The sequence below is a fragment of the Engystomops pustulosus genome, chromosome 7 (genome assembly GCF_040894005.1).
Source record: "Engystomops pustulosus chromosome 7, aEngPut4.maternal, whole genome shotgun sequence".
Classification (NCBI taxonomy): Eukaryota; Metazoa; Chordata; class Amphibia; order Anura; family Leptodactylidae; genus Engystomops; species Engystomops pustulosus.
The window spans coordinates 152,251,398-152,274,324 of NC_092417.1; the positions used below are offsets into that span (position 1 = coordinate 152,251,398).

At 43.7% G+C, this 22,927-nt stretch overlaps 1 protein-coding gene across 4 annotated transcripts in view; it reads right to left on the reverse strand.

The window, feature by feature from the left end:
* Nucleotides 1-432: 432 nt before the first annotated feature.
* Nucleotides 433-22,927, reverse strand: part of LOC140071067 (solute carrier family 22 member 6-A-like) — a 35,397-nt gene continuing 12,902 nt past the window's right edge. For all 4 annotated transcript variants that reach the window (XM_072118318.1, XM_072118320.1, XM_072118319.1 and 1 more), the window contains exons 3-11: nucleotides 22,445-22,548; nucleotides 20,912-21,066; nucleotides 19,720-19,888; nucleotides 8,494-8,617; nucleotides 7,614-7,729; nucleotides 5,301-5,515; nucleotides 4,908-5,016; nucleotides 4,610-4,813; nucleotides 433-1,007 (exon numbers count right to left, since the gene is read on the reverse strand). In XM_072118318.1, the coding sequence (XP_071974419.1) occupies nucleotides 911-1,007; nucleotides 4,610-4,813; nucleotides 4,908-5,016; nucleotides 5,301-5,515; nucleotides 7,614-7,729; nucleotides 8,494-8,617; nucleotides 19,720-19,888; nucleotides 20,912-21,066; nucleotides 22,445-22,548 (1,293 nt within the window). In that variant the 3' untranslated portion in view covers nucleotides 433-910. The remainder of the gene's footprint in view (nucleotides 1,008-4,609; nucleotides 4,814-4,907; nucleotides 5,017-5,300; nucleotides 5,516-7,613; nucleotides 7,730-8,493; nucleotides 8,618-19,719; nucleotides 19,889-20,911; nucleotides 21,067-22,444; nucleotides 22,549-22,927) is intronic.

Sequence of the window (22,927 nt, forward strand, 5' to 3'; positions counted from 1 at the left end):
AGGGTAGGGTGTTTGTTATTTTAACACCCACTGGGGCCCATATTAAAAAAGTCTTATCCCAGACAATCCCTTTAACTAAGGCCACCCCCACTTATCTGAAGGCTCACTGGTGATATAGGCAACATTGGTCCCTGAGACAAAAAATTCTCAGTATAAGAAAGCATACAATTCACATACAGAAGGGAAAATAATGTACCACATTTGTAGCAGATGAGCTTTGTCAGCCGTGAGCAAAAATTCTTACAATTGTGAGGAATGTGGATAAAAAATAATATCATTGCATCAAATGTACAGAGGGTTACCATGATTTTATTCATCATTGGAAGTTTCAAAATGTATTCCTTGACTATATATATATATATATATATATATATATATATATATATATATATATATATATATATATATATATATATATTGTATATACACAGATACATACACTGGATTTTATAGTATAATAATATCACAGTTTTTACATTACTACAGTCTACAGTGGCATCCAGAAAGAATAGAACAAGGGAATTGTCCTGCAAGGATTAATACTTATCACATAATCTATGCCAATATGTTAAGAGCAGGGGCGGATTAAGACCACCGTAGGCCCTGGGCTGTATGAATATTATAGCCCCTACAAGTCTGGAGTCACTTCCTATATATGTTCCTAGACTCAAGTTTCTTGGGGAATGGAGGATGCGTCCCTTCTGCTGCTTTCAATCTGCGGTTTCAGGACTTTTAGAGGTCCTTCAAAGATATGTATTGAGTATTGTGAGCATGAGCAGATATTCAAGGATTTCCTGGGTGAAGGTCCTTCTAAGTATAAAATTCAGTGGGTGGCCATTGGGCCATAAAAGCCTTGGGCCCCGGGCTACTGCCCAAACCGCCTATATTATAGTCCACTACTGGTTAACAGTCACACGGTGTCTATGAGAACTCTTTTTGGCATGTGGCTCTGGGTAAGGGGAATCTCTTCTTTGTAGATGACCTTTTCAGTTTTTTTCTTTTTCGATCTGTAATGAGAGAAACACATTTTTACTATACTTACAGAGCATCACTATACCATAGACATGTCAGCCAGACATAAGCGGCTAAGAACAGTGGAGGAAATAAACTAAGCAAAATGTCAACTGTTTTAGACACTTCTTAGCTATAGTTAGCCTGAAATGGCATGTTTTTGATATAAAACTGATTACTTTGGCTTGGAATAGAGTTTAGCTTGGGTCCTGTAGGTTTAGTGCTACTTCCTGAGAACTTATCCTTCCTGAGAAGATAGCAGCACATGGCCAAAAGGATGACGAGGGTCTATTAACATGCCCCTGGTGAAAGCTAATTATATGGTACTTGGTACATTGTACCAATCAGAATAGCCAAAAGGATTGCAACATATTCACTATTTAGTTTTCGTAATTGTGGAGGTAGGGGTTATCACTTACCCTATTCTGTGGGAATTCCTAAAAGTTTACCTCTTTTGAAGTTGTAAACATCATTTATTGCGCTGTCCGACGAGGATGAAGTCTGCTGCGATTCAATAAGATCATGCGCCCAATTTCCTGCATCTGTCGCTTCCTCGCTCAGGTCCAACAGAGTTCACCTTCTTCTTCCCGGTGTATGTAAGTGCATGGCTTGCGATACAATTTGAATTTGAAATCCGGCACTTAGTCCGAATCAGTCGGGTTGTCCGACAGCCACCCCGTGGACCCTTAGTAAATGTGCCCCAATGAGTAAAATAAATCTATCCTCTCCTCTACTTAAGCCCTATTGAATGAGAAGTTTCCAGGAATATTAAGACAATCCTTTCGATTTGTCTCCTTCTTTCTGGCTATGAAAATTTCCATAGAAATTTCTTAAAAGAAACCTACTGTTCCCACTGACTTGGTCAAGTTTAAACTACTATGGATGATGGTCATTGATCGACTTTTGCAGTTTTGTCAACAATAGTGAGGAATAGTAATAGAACCTGGCGAACCTGGATGGCTTATTAGTCTAGAGCAGTGATGGCAAAACTTTTAGTCACTGAGTGCCCAAACTACAACCAAAACCCACATATTTTTCGCAAAGTGCCAATGCGACAATTTAAGCAGTAACTTATGACTTCCTGCTCTTTCAGAGGTTCAAATTGTATAGGCACCTGAAGACACCAATACAGTAGAAAGGAGAAGAGGTTTAGATGATCATTGTAGCTTCCTTCTAGGGTCCTGTACTGCCTGGGACTGCAAGAGGCCTTGAGTCCTGTCTGGGGAACCCTGCCCTGGGGTGATGGCAAGGGTGCCCATATAGAGGGCTCTGAGTGCCACCTCTGGCACCCGTGCCATAGGTTCGCCACCACTGGTCTAGAGTATAGGTTATGAGTCCATCCCTCCACCCTCTTCTTTATTCTTTTATTTCCTACATTTTTGTATACACCTTATTGTTTTATGTTGCTATTCTAACCACATCCTTGCATTCAGACTTAGTGTATTGCTAAAGTATTGATGTATTTGGCACAAGCTGTACATTTCTCCTTATTTGAAAACTTTTAATACACATATTGTGAAACAAAATCCCAACAAGCAAACAATCAGACAGAACAAGAAAGCAGTGGACACTGAGCCCCGGAATAACAATCACTGGCAAGGGAGTCTAGGAACAAGGAAGCTTTGTAGGAGACCGAGGTGAAAAACAGGAATAGCTATTTACTTACCTGGATGTTAACCCTTGCTTAGGTTGGGAAGTAGGAGTTCTCCTTACGGAGGCCACCTTGTAGATGTGTAGAGACTTATAGCCATTGATGGTCCACTAGGGGATTCTGGGAAAATATGTAAATAGGTTTTCCAGGATGGGATAAGGAAAACCACGCCTTTTTTAGCTACCTTGTAGGGCAGCTCCCTTGACATTGAGCATGACCTTCAGGAAGCCTAATGACATGATTCAGGATTAAAGCCAAACCAGTATATCTATTACAGAAGGAACAGACTCCCAACTGTAGACAGCACTGTTTCCACCTGGTTGTGTCTCTTCAGTACAGCGTAGGGAACTGGTTTGGCTGAGAGGCTTTCAGCTAGAGTCGGGAAGTAAGAGTTATCCTTACGGAGACTCCCAATTAGGAAACCTTGTAGGCGTGTGGACACTTACAGCCATTGACGCTCCCTTGACATCAAGCATGACCTAAAGGAAGCTTAATGACACGATGCAGGATTTTCATGAGGTGGTTATCTCATCCTGGAAAACGTATTTGCATATTTTCATAGAACCCTTTCTTAGCTCAGACTATCACTTCATTCACCTTCCATGGTGACAACTTACATAAAGCCTATAGGGCAGTGTTGGCAAACCTATAGCCCTCTCTGTTGGCTGCCAGGCTGTCAACCCAAGTCAGACTTCACCAGATAAGACTCAAGGCCTCCTCCTGCAGTCCCCAGCCGCCCATGATGTTCCAGGATGAGAGCTATTTTAAAGCGACACATCTATGGCTGCCTAAGATAGGGGAGAGGAAGAAGGTGTAGACAGAGCTGGATCGTTGGCACTCCTGTGGGCTGCACATTTTTTTTCTGTTCAGGGGACCCTGAATAATAATAATCTAATTTTCTGCTCCTTCTTTCTACTGTACAGGCAGTCCCTGTGTTACATACAGGATAAGTTCTTTAGGTCTTTTCTTAAGTTGAATATGTATGTAAGTCGAAACTGTATATTTTATAATTGTTGATCCAGACAAAAAAATTTTTGTCCCAGTGACAATTGGAGTTTCAAAATTTTTTGCTGTAATGGGACCAAGGATTATTAATAAAGCTTCATTACAGACACCTTTACATCTCATCATTGCAGTCTGGGACTATAGTAACATCCAGAGAGCTTCACCAGAGGCCACAGGGGGCAGTGGGGTCCGTCTTTAACTAGGGGTCGTCTGTAAGTCGGGTGTCCTTAAGTAGGGGACCGACTGTATTAGTGTCATCACGACGTTGATACAATTGGAAGCTGTAACAAAGCAGGAAGTTACTGCTTAAATAGTGAGTTTTTGTTGTACTTTGGGCACTCAGACTGTAGTAGGATCCCCACCACTACCACAGGGGATCTTTCTTCAGATCACGTGTGGGTGAAACACTAAAAACAAGGAAATTTTTACTCTACTAAAGTGATCAACTAATGCTGCCATTCAGTGTCCAGCTAATGCTACCTGAGCTAGACTTTAGATTCGGACTCGGATCATCATACCGATATATGATGTAAGACAGCAGCGCCATATTGGAATCATGATTACAGTTCAGAACTGCTGTTGTGTAGGGAAGAAGGGACTCCATTTATCAAAAATCATTCTGATGCTTGCAGTCCAGTTCCAGAAATGTGATCGGTCCGTTAAATTTGTCCTGCGCATGGTCTGTTTTTCACAGACCCATTACGGGTGTGTGCTGCTGGCCTAACACATTACACAATACAATTTGGCAGCGCACAATATAACAACGCTGTTACCTGCTGTCTACTACCCACTCCTAATAAAAAGAAGAATTCCTCTGATATTAAAGATAATGCTAATGTGCAGCCTATGAAATTGTTACTCGTGGAGGTCAGATCCATGTAGGGTTGGTAACATGGTATATAAGGTACTGTCTATATAAGCCCCCAAATAACAATATATTACCTGGCTTCTACATCTTCGATAGTATCTGGTAATTGTTGGTTCGAGGTTTCGCTTAAGAATACAGCAGCCGTCCCAGATATAATAGCAGCCACACCATAGATGGCCGGGGGGAAAATAGGGGAGATCTCTGACAGCATCAACACCAGAGGAGCCACCATTGATCCCATGCGAGCTTTCATCCCAACAACTCCCATCCCGCTCTGTCTGTATAAGAGAAAAGAGACAAGACTCAAACCAGTTACATGGCCCCCATAACAGAGCCTTAGCATATGCTTCATCTGATACAGGCTGGAGTTACCTGATAACAGTAGGAAACAGCTCACTAGAGTATATGTATGCACAGCAAAATGATGAGGCCATACAACCTTTACCAAAAACAGCTAATACAAGCCGCGCCATCCTCATCTCTAAAAAAGAAAAAAATATTTGATTAACATGAAAAATAGGATAGCAGTAAATAAGTAAAATAGGTTTCAGAAACAATGCCACACTTGCTGCAGGTTGTGTCTGGTATTGCACCATGACTAAGTTGAAGATAGTTCAGATGCATATCCATATACAACCAATGGACGGAGGTGGCGCTATTTTTTAAATTCAACATTAGCCAAGACAGCAAAACAAGCAAAAAATTTACTGCACTATGTAGACTTAAAGTTTACAAAAAAAGTCCCAATAACATCAATGTATTCACCTTGAGGTATAAAAGCATTACATAGCAATGCTACACCAGCCAGTATGAGAGAGGCAGCCTGCGTCACCCGGCGCCCCACGTAGCTCATGAGGATGGCGCCTACCAGCTTAGATGGTAAATCAATAGACCCAAAGACAAACTGCAGCAGGAAAATATCAACGCCAAAATTTTGCAAGTCCATCCCGAGACCATAAAATGCAAAACTAGTAGAAAACCTGTAGAGAAGAACATACATTAAAAATACTAAAATGAATAACAAAACATTTTCTTTAGAAAACGATGTGAAAATGTGAAAATGATTAAAGTTGTTGATGGCAGAAGAAATTTCCTGAAATTATCATCTTTATATATACAGTATATATATTATAATACGCAGATATATAATGCGGCCGAACCTGCATATTATTTGAGAAATTCTCAACATAGGTTTTTAAATCCTGAGTATGCCCTATCTATGGGGTAAGCATATTCCAAGAGGAAGGGAGCTATCTGTGATGCCACCTACTGGATAGCTACCCCATAAGTCAATGTAAGAGTCCTTGCAATGAGAGATGAAAGGACCTGACATCCAGGTTCGGGTTTGGCGTACGGGTTCGGCCGCCCTACCAGGACATAGTGCCGAATTGGCAGCCAAACAGCCAATCTGCCAAATAATTGCCCTTATCTACGAGCCATGGGTTCCCCTGGCTAATCCTAACCATGGTTAGTAGCTATAGGGGCGTTCATTTGCCGTATATGATCTTTTACTGCCAAACCGGCAACACGTCCATGTTGGGCAGCCGAATCCGAACCTGAACGTTGTGTCAGCTCACCTCTACTTGCAATCTTAATTGAAGTCTATTGTTTGGTTAATATCCTTAAAGGCGTCTTAAAATTTTTTTACTATTATCCCCTATTCACAGCACCCCCACCAATAATGTGAATGGTATGAATCCCATAATAACTAAAAAAAAAAAGAGGTCCCGTTCTCAATAATTGATGGAGCGGCAGGTTGAACGTGTGTCCTGCCGATCATTTAGATATATGAGAGTGTCGAAAATTGTTGATCAAAGCGACGACCTGTCTCCGGTATTCCCATTCACTAGGAGCGCTGTGCTCAGCAATATCAGATGCTCTCATAGTAAAGATGATAGAGCGTGTGTCCGGCTGCTCCATCAATGTGTGTAAACGGAACGGACGGAACAGGTGGAGGTCAGATGAGATCCGATCCACAGGAAAAAGGATAATAATCACTTTGGGGCCCACACATATCAGATAAAAATTGGCTGAACCAGCTGATTTGGACCGGTTATCCGGACTATCTAATGTGTATTGTGCCTCTGGGGAGATAAGGATCATGGAAGTTGTAATTCCACTGGCCAGTGCTTTTATTCTTGGGATACACAAAGGAGCATATAGCGGCTTTCTCTATTAGTTAGACCAATTGTAGAAGAGACCAGTTCCAGGTATGAGGGGAGAAGTATCAATCTACAATCTAGCAGAATACTGGAGTCATTTGCACCTGAAATGCCGTACGCCACATTTTTGGAGGGTTTTGGACCATTTTTATGCAAAAATGGTCCATAAAAGGGATGTGTCCTCTGAAAAAAGGGGGCGAGGTCCATCCAAAAATAGTCTGTGTGCCATAAAATTCAGTTTAGGCCAACTAATAGGTTATCAGTCTTATTACCAGATTAATCATCCAGTATCAGACACAGCATCTGAACTGAACAGGTGACTTTTTAAAGATGAAAACTGTTCATTAAATGTAAATCACCTATTCAGTTTAACTCTTTCACCTGTTAAATTAAGAAATTGCCCCTAACGCACCTCAAAATTGATTATGACGCCGTTTTAACTGCAACATGTGAACTCACTGTAAATACTACTTGCTGTGATCAGCTGACTAAAGATTGACAATACAAACCATTGCTTTTTGTTACACCACTAGATGGCGCCATAACTCTGCACATGGATAAAGAATCATTCTGTACAAGACAAGTCGTAAAGCATAAAAATCAAGAACAATAGTATAATATTCCATATACACAACATAAAGTTATTAATTGATATATTTCCTATGTTCTTCTAGTCAACACCTGTACATTTAACCTTGTATGGTCGCAAAATTTTCAACAAACTTGTGGACATGTCAGTACAACAAGCGACCGCAAGAAACTTTGTAGTATATTTTACCAGTGAAAGTAGTTTTCAATCTGAATACCTTCTTGCTAGCAAGAAAGGTAAAAATAAAGTCTATACAGAGGGGAGATGAGGAGATATGCTTTAAATAAAAAAATATTTAAAAAATCATATAAAACAATAATCACTCACCAGACTAACATGAGACAAATCGTGACTTTGCGCATTCCTGTAGTACGGAATAGATCCAGCGGTGAATGATTGTGCTTCACACTATTCAACTCAGACTGCATGTGGGAGAGAAGAACCTACAAGAAGGTTTAGGTTTTGCATCACTAAAAACAGGTAGCCATCACTGAGACATGGTGGGATAGATTTACCCGTGTATTTATATCTGTTTTACAAAGTTTTTAAGACTTACTAAGAAGGAAAGTGTTTGAGGCTCTAGACCTGTGCCATGCACCCTGGTGATGAGTCAGGGACATTAGAAGGGTGCACTGCTCATGGTTAAAGGGAACCTGCCAGGAGGATTGAAGCACTTAAATCACCCGTTTTCCAGCTCTTTTGGCTTTTGTTTGCGCTTGCGTTCACACATGGCATTTACATTGCGTTTTGAAACGCTATAAAACAGATGAAAGGAGGCGATTTGCCTCATTACATTCCTGTTACACTTACAACTGTTAACATTGCGTTAAAGTTTGCACTTTATAAATGCAGTGTTAACGAACTGTTAACCTCTTTCTGACCAGGCCATAAAATGTTTTAAAGGAAATCTAACACCAGGATGAAGGATTGTAAAACAAGCACACTTACATGCAGGTGGGTGTCCCCTTCTTTTGCCCTTGTTTTTACATATAATTAACATTACATTTTGTAAACGCAAATGTCAACAGCAATGTAATTAGGCAAATCTCCTCCCCTCAGATGTATTGCATTTCGGAACGCAATGTAAACGCCACGTGTGAACGCTGCCTGAGTGTTCTACATGCAGGACTCTTTTGTCTTTTTTTTTTTTATCACCATATGCGACACAGAGTATACATTGTATCATTCTGTAGTGCCAAAATGTTACCTTCTCAGAAAGCTTTTCCCCCTCTTCTCTCTTTCCATTAATCCTAGCCACCCACTGCAGATTTCTGAGGGCCTGAATAGAGCGACCATTTATGATTAACCAGCGGGCAGATTCTGGAACACACCTGTAACACACGGCATACATAGTCAGACCTTTATATGCAATATTTCATAAATGCAGATAAACGATGCCATTTATTATGTCCAAGACTAGGCTCATACACCCAAAGAACCCCATTGACTTATTGTAGGATCAGTCGGGTTCTGGCCTGATATCTGTCATTTTTTCAGAACAAGATTGACCCCATTGAGAAACTGTGAAGTCTATTGGTCACTGCTGGAGGTTCATATTTCCAAAAGAAAGCTCAATGCATTATATTCAGGTATGTAATGAGCAGATCCAGGTATGTAATGAGCAGGTTCATGTAGATAATGAGCAGGTTCATGTAGATAATGAGCAGGTTCATGTAGATAATAAGCAGGTTCATGTAGATAATGAGTAAATTTAGAATTTGGGTTGCAGTTTATTTCATTAAAGATTAAAGTTTGTTCGTTCTTAATTGCCTGAATTCCAACAACAAAATTGATCAGCAACATTCAACATTTTTGCGACATCCAGCAAAACTTAGGCCTCTTTCACACTTGCGTTGCAGACCGGGTCGGACTGGCCCACCGGAGGACCGGTGGATTCTTCGGTGGGCCCCCGTTACCTCCGCTACGGCAGGGGCCTCCGTCCCGATCTGAGGGTCCTGCCAGCAAGGTCGCACGGGTCCACAGTGGGCCCCCTATATCTCTGCTATGGCAGGGGCATCCATCCGAGGCCCCTGCCAGTGAGTGACAGCTCTGGTACTCGATGCGTCCGTAAGCGGCCACTTAAGTACCATCTCTGCTGTAATGCCATTGCTGAGTGTTTGTGCGACACACCCGTTTTTTCCCGGCACATGTCGCACTGTGACCCCTGATGTGTAGCAGAGTGAGTGCATCATCGCACGAACACTCGGCAATGGCATATATACAGGGTAGGAGTAGTAGTACTGTGCTGTGTCTATATATACAGGATAGGAGTAGTAGTGCTGTGCTATGCCCATATATACAGGATAGGAGTAGTAGTACTGTGCTGTGCCTATGTATACAGGATAGGAGTAGTAATACTGTGCTGTGTCCATATATTCAGGAGAGGAGTAGTAGTATTGTGCTGTGCCCATATATACAGGATAGGAGTAGTAGTACTGTGCTGTGCCCGTATATACAGGATAGGAGTAGTAGTACTGTGCTGTGCCCATATAAATAGGATAGGAGTACAGTACTACTACTCCTATCCTATTTATATGGGCACAGCACAGTACTACTACTCCTATCCTGTATATATGGGCACAGCACAGTACTACTACTCCTATCCTGTATATATGGGCACAGCACAGTGCTACTACTCCTATCCTGTATATATGGGCACAGCACAGTACTACTACTCCTATCCTGTATATATGGCCACAGCACAGTACTACTACTCCTATCCTATTTATATGGGCACAGCACAGTACTACTACTCCTATCCTGTATATACGGGCACAGCACAGTACTACTACTCCTATCCTGTATATATGGGCACAGCACAATACTACTACTCCTCTCCTGAATATATGGACACAGCACAGTATTACTACTCCTATCCTGTATACATAGGCACAGCACAGTACTACTACTCCTATCCTGTATATATGGGCTGTGAGATAGTGACTGGTAAGGTGGACGGAAATCGCTATATTTCCCCTAGATTTCTCTCATATGTCTTCTAAGGGACAGGGGGTGTACATCTCACCCAGGGAAAACTGAGTGAGATGTAGAAGATCCAGGGAGACTTGATGTCCTTAGCAAGACATAACACAGAGTCTTCCCTGACTACTCGGGGGGCGTACTACCAGCCACCCGAAACAAAAACACAACGTGGGTTTTACCTCACGTGACACACACAGTCCGTATTAGGCTCGCAGGCCTCAGTGCAGGAGAATAGAGTCAGGTTCTGCCTCTCCACATGTTTCCCCCTGAAGCACAGAGTGCAATCCTTTTTAAAGCTCTAGTTGGAGCTGAGCTCCAACACCTGGGTTTCCTGAAGCAACCAGGAAAACCAGTGCTGGACAGGAAGGGAATGACCAGCCCCACTACCAGCCTGCCAGTCATTCCAAAAATCCAGGCCCGAAATAGGATTTACCAGATCCTTTAGCAAGCTAGTTAGAGTTCAGCCGAACAGGTGTTTATTTTAGCCTGAAGTCAAGGCTTTATGTTTTACTTTGTATTTGTTTTCTGCTATTAAAGCAAGGCAAAGCCTGTTTATAGCCAAAGCTCTTGTGTCACTGTCTCTGACTGCGATTCTGGACTAATTTTACCGCTTCTACCAAGCTAGTCCCCACATATGGCGAGAGGATGCGGGCATAGTAACGCAGTCTTAAAGAGACATACACGTATTTTTTTTTCTCTCCTTTTTTTTCCCCTGGATTAAAGCTGCGAGAGGGTCCGGTATGATGGAGGACTTTGTTAAGCAGTTTAGACAAGCCATCCTACAGCAGCAGCAAATGATTATGCAGCAACAGCGAGCTTTTGCCCAGGCTGAGGAAAGGCAGCAACAAGCCCAGGCCAAGCAAGACGAGATGAATCGCCTCCTGGTGGAGAAAATGGCCTTGCTTGGTGAGACACTGTCGCCCGGCAGAACAAGCTCTGGTGTGCACGGGACTCAAGGAGTGTCTACTTCTCTAAGGGCCACAGTACATGCCTCTCTAAAAAAGATGACCGCCACAGATGACGTAGAAGCGTACCTTATGGTCTTTGAGAGAGTGGCAGAGCGTGAAAAGCTGCCAGCCGACCAGTGGGCAGATGTGGTAGCACCTTTGCTGACAGGTGAGCCACAAAAAGCTTACTATGACTTGAGTGAGCAGGACGCTAAGAACTACGTAAAGATTAAAGGGGAGATCCTTGCACGACTTGGAGTGAACATGCATGTGCGTGCAGGGCGTGTGCACAGTTGGACTTTCTCTGAGACACTGCCACCACGGTCGCAGATGCATGATCTCATACACCTTGTAAAGAAGTGGCTGCAGCCGGAGGAAGCCACACCAGGCCAGATAATAGAGAAGGTGGTCCTGGACAAATTCATCAGATCCCTTCCTTCTAGGATCCAGCGCTGGGTCGGACAAGGAGGACCTACGACGGCTGATGAACTCGTGAGTCTCGTGGAAAGATACAGTGCAACAGAGGAGCTACTCCAAACATCTCCCGGACGTGCCAACCCCAGGGACAGCAAGTTATCCAGGTCAACTGGTAAGACTGTACCTACTGTTAAAGGGGTGAGAAATGTCTACCGGGGAGGTGGCTCAGAGGGGGAACAAGCAGCTGGGTCAAGTAGGTCTAGTGAGCCCTTAAGAACCAGACAAGGGTCTCAAGGTGGTGACGGGGGCAGCATACGTTGTTGGCGCTGCCGAGAACCCGGACATGTGATTGCTACTTGTCCCCTCACGACCGAGCCCATGGACTGCAACACCGCAGGACCCGTGTCTCTGTTTGCAAGACCTGTTTACTCTGCAGAGACTGAGGCAGAGCCTCAAGTGTGTGCTGTGAAAACAGGAGGCTGCTCTGTGAATGCACTGTTGGACTCTGGGAGCTTAGTGACCCTGGTACATGGCTCTCTGATAGACCCTGGATTGTGCAGCGGACAAACTGTTGGGGTACTTTGCATTCATGGAGAGACCAGATATTACCCTACGGCCGTGGTCATGTTTGAAACTCCCTGTGGTGCAGCTTCCCACAGTGTGGCTGTGGTCAAGTCACTAATGCACAGTGTGATATTGGGAAGAGACTTTCCCCTTTTCTGGGACTTGTGGCGACATAAAAATGTATCAGTTGACAATGTAAGTTCCGTGGTTAGCCCTGAACCCTTTGACCCTGACAGTGAGGTTCCAGCGGTAGGGGTGACCAATAATGAAACCGAGAATTTTCCCCTAGCGGTACTAGCTGGTGATACTGAGGAACAGGAGGAAACTCCCGATATGCCTGAGTTGGAGGTGTCCCGGGATAATTTTGGGACCTCTCAGCTAAGAGATCCCACCTTGTTAAAAGCCAGGGAAAATGTGAAGGTAATAAACGGTGTACCACAATACCCAGGGGCTGAGAAGGTATTTCCTCACATGGCGATTGATCGGGAACTGCTATATCGGGTAGACAATGTACGTGGGGAAATTGTTGAACAGCTGGTAGTACCCCAACCGTTCCGCAGGGTGGTGCTGGATCTGGCTCACAAGCACGTGCTAGGCGGACATTTGGGATGTGAAAAAACCCGTGAACGTATTTTGCAGCGCTTCTTCTGGCCAGGGGTTGTAGTTGAAGTACAAAGGTATTGTGAGACCTGTTCAGAGTGTCAACTAACCACTCCGGTGTCACATTTCAGGAGTCCTTTGGTCCCCTTACCCATTATAGAGGTACCATTTGAGAGAGTGGCAATGGATCTGGTTGGTCCCCTGGTAAAATCAGCTAGAGGACATCAGTATATCCTTGTTGTCGTAGACTATGCCACACGTTATCCCGAGGCTGTGCCACTAAGAAATACTTCCTCTAAGCTAATAGCCAAGGAACTATTTCACATGTTCTCCCGTACAGGTATCCCTAAAGAGATCCTTACAGACCAGGGAACCCCCTTCATGTCTATGGTAACTAAAGAGTTGTGTAGGCTCTTGAAAATTAAACACTTGCGTACATCTGTATATCATCCACAGACGGATGGCCTGGTTGAGAGATTCAACAAGACCCTGAAGGGCATGTTAAAAAGGGTGGTTTGTAAGGACGGTAAGGATTGGGATTGCCTGTTACCCTATCTAATGTTTGCAGTTCGTGAAGTACCGCAATCCTCCACTGGGTTTTCCCCATTTGAGCTGGTGTACGGTAGGCACCCCCGCGGCCTCCTTGACATTGCCAAGGAAACCTGGGAACAGGAACATACACCCCACAGGAGTGTAATAGAGCACATTAGTCTTATGCAAGACAGGATCGGTGCAATAATGCCTATAGTAAAAGCTCACCTAGAGCAGGCTCAAGAGGCCCAAAGGCGGGTATATAACAGGTCGGCTAAGGTCAGAACTTTTAACCCTGGTGATCGCGTTTTAGTTTTGGTACCAACCATAGAGAGTAAGTTCCTGGCTAAGTGGCAAGGGCCGTATGAAGTTTTGGAGAAAGTAGGAGAGGTGAACTACAAAGTATATCAGCCAGGGAAGAGGAAGCCAGAACAGTTGTACCATGTAAATTTACTAAAACCCTGGAAGGACAGAGAAAATTTGTCAGCTGTAAGTTGGCCTTGTGAAGTTACTCCGCAGGTCCTTGCAGTAGAGGTAAACTCTCATGGTAACAGCATACCCGAGGTTCGTATATCCGAGTCCCTGTCCAAGGCTCAGACGCAGGAAACTAGAGAGTTCATCTTGCGAAACGCTGATGTGTTCTCAGAGACGCCAGGCCGTACCTCGCTGATAAAACATGACATTGTCACCAAACCACAGGTACGAGTTCACCTAAAACCGTACAGGGTACCTGAAGCTCGTAGACAGGCCATTTCGGAAGAAGTCAAAAAGATGTTGGACCTAGGGGTTGTTGAGGAATCAAATAGTGAGTGGTCAAGCCCCATTGTCCTGATTCCTAAACCAGATGGTACGCTGCGTTTCTGTAATGACTTCAGGAAATTAAATGAGGTATCAAAGTTTGATGCCTATCCAATGCCAAGGGTGGACGAACTAATTGAGAGACTTGGTCATGCTAGATATTTTTCCACCCTTGACCTAACCAAAGGGTACTGGCAGGTGCCGCTTACTGACAGGGCAAAGGAGAAAACTGCATTTGTCACCCCAGAGGGTCTTTTCCAGTATGTTTGTTTGCCTTTTGGGTTGCATGGGGCCCCAGCAACCTTTCAAAGGTTAATGGACGTTGTCCTTAAGCCACATCGTAGATATGCCTCGGCTTATCTTGACGATATTATCATTTTTAGTGAGGACTGGGAAAGTCACTTGGCAAAAGTCCAGGCGATACTGGATTCTCTTAGGGCTGCAGGGTTAACGGCCAACCCTAAAAAGTGTGCTCTGGGTCTTGAGGAGGCACGTTACTTGGGCTATGTCATTGGTAGAGGTGTGATAAAACCCCAAGTAAATAAAGTAGAGGCTATCCAAAACTGGCCCCGACCCTTAAACAAAAAACAGGTAAGAGCTTTTCTGGGAATTCTGGGTTATTACCGCAGATTCATACTAAACTTTGCAAGTATTGCAGCACCCTTAACCGACCTTACCAAGGGGAGTAATTCGGTCATGGTCAAGTGGAACTCAGAGGCTGAAAGTTCATTTCAGGAATTAAAATCTGCCCTTTGTAGACAGCCAGTCCTAATAACTCCTGACTTTAAAAAAATGTTTGTCGTGCAAACGGACGCCTCTGATGTAGGGTTGGGTGCAGTCCTTTCACAGGAGGTTAGGGGAGAAGAGCACCCGGTCACGTATCTAAGCAGGAAGCTTACACCGGCAGAGAGAAATTATAGCATTGTTGAACGTGAGTGTTTGGCAATCAAATGGGCCTTGGAATCCCTGCGGTATTACTTATTGGGTCGACGCTTCAGGCTGGTGACAGATCATTCCCCTCTTACGTGGATGAGCCAGGCTAAAGAGAGGAATGCAAGGGTCACAAGATGGTTTCTCACTTTACAGAACTTTAAGTTTTCAGTTGAGCACAGGTCAGGCAAACTGCAGGGAAATGCAGATGCTCTGTCCAGAACACATTGCTTGGTGGCTAAGTGTGTCCGCCCCGACAGGTTCGAACAAAGGGGGAGGGTATGTGAGATAGTGACTGGTAAGGTGGACGGAAATCGCTATATTTCCCCTAGATTTCTCTCATATGTCTTCTAAGGGACAGGGGGTGTACATCTCACCCAGGGAAAACTGAGTGAGATGTAGAAGATCCAGGGAGACTTGATGTCCTTAGCAAGACATAGCTTGCTAAAGGATCTGGTAAATCCTATTTCGGGCCTGGATTTTTGGAATGACTGGCAGGCTGGTAGTGGGGCTGGTCATTCCCTTCCTGTCCAGCACTGGTTTTCCTGGTTGCTTCAGGAAACCCAGGTGTTGGAGCTCAGCTCCAACTAGAGCTTTAAAAAGGATTGCACTCTGTGCTTCAGGGGGAAACATGTGGAGAGGCAGAACCTGACTCTATTCTCCTGCACTGAGGCCTGCGAGCCTAATACGGACTGTGTGTGTCACGTGAGGTAAAACCCACGTTGTGTTTTTGTTTCGGGTGGCTGGTAGTACGCCCCCCGAGTAGTCAGGGAAGACTCTGTGTTAGTTAGAGTTCAGCCGAACAGGTGTTTATTTTAGCCTGAAGTCAAGGCTTTATGTTTATTTTGTATTTGTTTTCTGCTATTAAAGCAAGGCAAAGCCTGTTTATAGCCAAAGCTCTTGTGTCACTGTCTCTGACTGCGATTCTGGACTAATTTTACCGCTTCTACCAAGCTAGTCCCCACAGGGCATAGCACAGCACTACTACTCCTATCCTGTATATATAGACACAGCACAGTACTACTACTCCTACCCTGTATATATGCCATTGCCGAGTGTTCGTGCGATGATGCACTCACTCTGCTACACATCAGGGGTCACAGTGCGACATGTGCCGGGAAAAAACGGGTGTGTCGCACAAACACTCAGCAATGGCATTACAGCAGAGATGGTACTTAAGTGGCCGCTTACGGCCATTGCGCAGAACGCCGGTCCCTCTTTCCCTTTCACAAATGTTGGGAAGTATGTATATGGTACAGCACAGTACTACTACTCCTATCCTGTATATATGGGCACAGCACAGTACTACTACTCCTATCCTATTTATATGGGCACAGCACAGTACTACTACTCCTATCCTGTATATATGGGCACAGCACAGTACTACTACTCCTATCCTGTATATATGGGCACAGCACAGTACTACTACTCCTATCCTGTATATATGGGCACAGCACAGTACTACTACTCCTATCCTGTATATATGGCCACAGGATAGGAGTAGTAGTACTGTGCTGTACCATATACATACTTCCCAACATTTGTGAAAGGAAAAGAGGGACAAAATGGCGGCACGCCATGAGTAATAATGACACAGCACCTCTACCAACTGAGCTATGAGCCCAGTGATTATGTAGCTGAGGAATTTTGGTAACTAAGAACTGTTACTGCTACTGTTACACTGTGACACAGATTTATTGCCCTGGTATTTAGGGAGGGATCTTCTCAGAGATTATTGTAATTATTAAGAAAATTATTATTATTATGATGGAGATGATTATTATTATTTTTTACTAATATTAATAATCGTCTCCATAATAATAAAAATAATACAATTTATAATAATAATAATTGTCTCAATAATTACAATAATAATAATCAGTGCATTAAGTCTGTGTCACAGTGTAACAGTAGCAGATAACAGTTTTAGTTACCAAAAAATCCTTAGCTAGATAATCGCTGGGCTCATAGCTCAGTTGGTAGAGGTTCCTATCTCTAGTGCAGAGGGTATGGGGTTCAAATCCCAGACTGGGCAAAAATGTAATTAAATAAAGAGCTTGTGTCTGGGGAAGCCCTAGGAGACCATATATGGACAGATGCTTATCTGAACCTGATGACGTGGTCCCTGCTCTCTGCTAACCCGACACATCTCTCAAAAGGATTCCCTGCCCGATGTCTGCTCTGGGGAACCCTAAGAGATGTTACCATATATGGATAGAGATGTGAACCTGATGACATGGACCCTGCTCTCTGCTAACCCAACACTTCTCTGAAAAGGATTCCCTGCCCGATGTCTGTAGAAATCATTCTGTCCTAAGAGTTCAGGCTTTGAAAGTATTTACTATGTGGGACACAGAGCCGGGACATGCAGGACCTGGAGGGAAAATCCGTGACAATCTGACAGCTGCCCATGATGCGGGGCAGAGGTAAGAAAAACGGGACTGTCCCGGCAAAATCAGGACGGTTGGGAGCTATGCATATATACAGGATAGGAGTAGTAGTACTGTGCTGTGCCCATATATACAGGATTGGAGTAGTAGTACTGTGCTGTGCTCATATATACAGGAGAGGAGTAGTAGTACCGTGCTGTGCCATATATACAGGATAGGAGTAGTAGTACTGTGCTGTGCCCATATATACATGATAGGAGTAGTAATACTGTGCTGTGTCCATATATATAGGATAGGAGTAGTAGTACTGTGCTGCACCCATATATACCGAATAGGAGTATATATTAGGACTTTTTGTATAAAATATTTCATAAGAAATGATTAATTGGAAATTATATATTATGAAATTAAAGGGAATGGTGCCCAATTTAATTTATTAGGTGTATTATATTATTTACACAGTGTGTGTATTGTAACATACTGAGGAGTCGCAATGTAATAATTGATTTATGGAGAGGGCACAGTATGGTTTTTGTTATGGGGGTATATTTGATAATTGTGGGAAGCACAGTGTGGTCAGTTGTGTTGTGAGTGGTGAATATTATTTAGGAGCACAGTGTGGTACATTATCCAAGTGACAATATGCTGTAGTGACAGTGATATTTTTAGTTGCACAGTGTGGAGATGAAGATATCTGGTGGAAAATTCTCCTTTGATAAAAAAAAGGGAGAAGTCGTCCTGCAGTTCAGTACCCAAAGGAGAAGCCGTGTGACATGTGAGGTACTGAATCCCACTTCTGAGTCTGGTAACTGTAATTACTGACTAACTATTTAGACTATTTCTATAATGTCAGTGCCTAGTCTTCTGATGTGGTGCAGAGAACATACAGAGAAGGTGAAGGATTATAGTTAGTTATCCTTATTGGTAAGTTAGTGCTAAGCACAATGCAGCCGCTGTGAACTCCTGTGAAATAACAAATATTTATAGGTAGTAGTATGGTGGGCCCCCAGAATCAATTTCTCTGGTGGGCCCCAGGCACCCCAGTCCGACCCTGGTTGCAGATCACGTCAGAGTCTGATCAGGGAGCAATCAAAGTTTGGTCAGTGAAAAGCTGACATTTTTCATCAGGGTTCAATCAGTTTTTCAGTTAAAGGGAACCTACCACCACGATTCTACCTATAAAGGTAGATCGGGTGGTAGGTGGATGTAAGGGACGTGAGGAGAGCTCTTTTTAGAGGTAATCCTCACGTCCCCGCTAACTTTTACTAAACTTTATTCCCTTAATATGTAAATTTACTTATGCGGCTACTGGGGCGTGGAGTAGTCTGGCACGAGGCTACACAGCGCGGCTACTCCACGCCCCAGTAGCCACGTTACTCCTCCTACCCTGTGTGTGCGGCGCACAGCATCCGACAAGCCGGCGTTCTGCGCATGCGCAGTAGCTCCGGCCTCGGAGCTGTGGCTGCTCAGCAGCGGACCGGCGTTCTGCGCATGCGCAGAACGCCAGCATGTCGGGCGAGGGCGCGCAGCTACGAAGAGCTGCGCCGAACACACAGGGTAGGAGGAGTAACGTGGCTACTGGGGCGTGGAGTAGCCGCGCTGTGTAGCCTCGTGCCCGGCTACTCCACGCCCCAGTAGCCGCATAAGTAAATTTACATATTAAGGGAATAAAGTTTATTAAAAGTTAGCGGGGACGTGAGGATTAGCTCTGAAAAGGGCTATCCTCACATCCCTTACATCCACCTACCACCCGATCTACCTTTATAGGTAGAATTGTGGTGGTAGGTGCCCTTTAAGTTCAGTTTTTCATGCGCATTTTCAATGCAATTTCAATGCGCATTTCACGCGTAGACAATGTGCGTGAAATAGACTCAGGTCTGAGCTCTATCTTTTCCATGGCAATTGATGCGTGAAAACCACATTGCACTTGCATTGGACTTGCATGTGTCTCAGAGTGCAATGCAATTTTGATGCGTCTTCATAGACTTGTATGGTGCGTTTTTTTACGCGTGTGAAAACACGCATTTAAAAAACACGCATGTGTGCGTGAAAAAAAAGCAAGTCTGAAAAAGCTTGTTGATTACAATGGGTCAGAGTGCAATGCAAGTTCTGCGCATCTAAAACATGCGCGGAACACGCAAAACGTGAAAAACGCAAGTGTGAAAGGGGCCTAAATGTTTGCGTCCACTCATCTCTAGCAGAAACGTATTCTTTTTTTTTACATATCTAAATTACAGAATCATAGCCTTCCATTGATTAAATGTACAAACTTACCAAGAGACCAAGAAGAAGATGTAGTATGGTGCGGAGACACTAAACTGCAGCCATCGCCAGTCTCGGATCCCATACGCAATTCCAGCCAGGACCAGCTGTCCGAATGTAAAACTGTAAGCAAAGAGTGTGCCAACCACAGTCCGTCCTTTGGGTGCCATCCATTCTAGACCTTCAACAAAGAATGTAGTGGTTGACTTGGGCTGAGTATTGGGGTCAACAGGCGCTTACTAACACATTATCCTGTAGACTAGTACTTGATTGAAAGGTCGTCAACCAGGCCGACACACAATGGGGCAGATTTACTTACCTGGTCCATTTGCGATCCAGCGGCGCGTTCTCTGCACTGGATTCGGGTCCGGCCGGGATTTAATAAGGTAGTTCCTACGCCGTCCACCAGGTGGCGCTGCTGCGCTGAAAAGCATCTGAACGCGCTGGAGTTCACCGGCTCGGGCTGAGTGAAGGTAAGCGTGTCCCAAGCGACACATTTTCCGTTCTTAAATGCGGAGGTTTTTCCGAATACGTCGGGTTTTCGTTTGACCACGCCCCCCGATTTCCGTCGCGCGCATGCCGGGGCAATTCAGGTACAATCGGCTCAAATCGGAAATATTCGGGTAACACGTCGGGAAAACGCGAATCGGGCCCTTAGTAAATGACCCCCAATATTTGGTGGAAGAGAAATAATCTGTGCGATCAGTCTTCCCTTATACATTGTGCATTCTGTCAGCATCAGCAAAAGTTATTATAAAAACATTTGCAATAACGGCCGGATCAGCCCATACACAAGCACAGGTTATACAATATTAATATTGAAAAGTAACTATCGTATTTTTTGGACCAGTGCACCTTATAGTCCAGTGCGCCTTATAGTCCAGTGCGCCTTATATATGAACCTAGACGTTTTAGCAGGCATTTATTGAAGGTGCGCCTTATAATCCGGTATGCCTTATATATGAACCTAGATGTTTTAGCAGGCATTTATTGAAGGTGCGCCTTATAGTCCGGTGGGCCTTATAGAAAAATACGGTACCTCATTTACAGCAATAATCATTATTTGGTATAGAAGCAGTAGTGGATTATAACACAGACCATTTTGGCGGTAGTGCTCGGCCCAGGAATTCTCATCTTTAAAATGACACTAAAAGCATGAAAGGTTTCCACATGGGATTTACAGGTAAGGAAACTGTTGACATACTTAAGGAGATGGTGTTGAGAACAATTCCAGAGAAGGCTATCCCACACAAGCACCGGAAGACACAATAAGTCACAAAGCTGGGAAGGAAGGCAGCGCACGTGCCAGAAACCGCCATTGTCAGGTATGAAATAATCAGAATGACCTTTCGTCCAAACCTATTTAAACAAAAAACAAACAAACAATAAATGTATCAAACAACAAACCTTTTTTCATCACTGCTTTCTCATCTGAAAATCCCAATCATCACCTTGGCCCCTAGTGAGTCCCAGATTTAACATTCAACATTTGACAGCCTCAGGTCACTGCCACTTTCAAAAGATGAACTTTTTTTTTGTAATGTTAACCCTTGCATATAGCAGGGAGTTTCGCTCTTAGTAATTCCGGAATGATGGAGGCACGTGGTGGTGGAGGTATTTGGACCCTGTTATTAATAAGTCTTGTGGTTGTCTTATAGCAGTTTATCTGCTGTGCTAAAATATCTACCAATTAAGTGTGTAGGGCTCAACATTACTGAAAATGATGGAATATCTAGGATAACTTCCCACCTGTTAAGTCCTGGAAACTGATCAAAGCATAGATGTGGGGAGGGGGAGGATGGGGGAATTGGCGGCGCAATAAAAAAAAGTGCCCCCTTGGTTTCCATGGTTGCCCACAAGACTCTGGAAGGTGCTCCTGCTTGTTAACAGATGCAAGATGGCAGATAATTTATCAAAACTGCCGTCCAACTTCTCTAGGTTCATTGATGCTCCCCATCTCAAAGTCAGTCAGCTGGGCTAAGCTTCTTTTAGTGCATGGTGGATGCATTTCTAGAAGTCAACATCACTAAACAAGAGGTACACTGCTTAAAAGTAGCCTCTGAGCACCGTGTTATAGTCCAATAGGGAAGGCATTTTCTTTCCTACTTTATAATTTGTTTTTGTCAATGAGTGTATTTTTCTATATGGTTGAAAAGGTAAGAATGTAGGGTTCTAATGTGATCTGAACAGGACTCCCAAATAAACCTATCACCAGTAATATAATTTATAGCTGGTGATAGATTCCAATAGCCTATTCTATGCTGATTTTAAAAATTTCTTTGTCGGCATTCTCAATTATTTCAGTACTTTATAAAACTGTATTTCACATTTCCTGGCTCTCTGTCAGCAGCGTGTGATAAGTCCTGGACACCTCCAGACTAGACTGTGTTTGCCTGTGTGTGAGTCTCTTCATGCATGTTTCCTCTCCTCCACACCCTCTCGCTCCCTCCCCTGTCTGCTCAATGCACAGGTCAGGAAGGGGGGAAGGAGCTGTATTAGTGAGGATGAGAGGAGACTGAGACACAGACTGCCCCTTCCCCTGCACGGAGCAAGGTTATGTGAAATGAAGCATTATAAAGTAGTACAATGTCATCAGCATTGCATAGGCTATTGGAACCTGACACCAGCTAAAAATGACATACCTGGTGACAGGTTCTCTTTATCATTGAAACGAATGAAGGTACTAGGAGGGTTAACTGCTAGAAGTATTCTTATTCCATACATTATGTAATATTACCTGTCAGACAAACTACCAAGCACCAATGCTCCAGTGAGCACCCCGGCCATGTAAATGGACTGTGCTACTTGTCTCATTTTACGATGGTTACAGACTAAATCCCACTATAGGAGAGAGAAAAATATATGTTATAGTCATATCACACAAAGACAGAGGATATCAGGGATTACCATGACATTTAAAGAAGTTGGTCACTTGATACAAGGTCATGAACTGTTATGTAACATGATTGTCCTAAGGAAAACAAGTGCGTGGAAATCATAGATCCCTCTAATAAGTGCGGCCATCATACCCCCTCCAATCACCCAAAAAAAAAACTTTTTTTTTTCTTTTATCTTAGATATTATTATACAGGCAGTCCCCGGGTTACATACAAGATAGGGTCTGTAGGTTTGTTCTTAAGTTGAATTTGTATGTAAGTCGGAACTGTATATTTTATCATTGTAATCCCAGCCAGAACGTTTTTGGTCTCTGTGACAATTG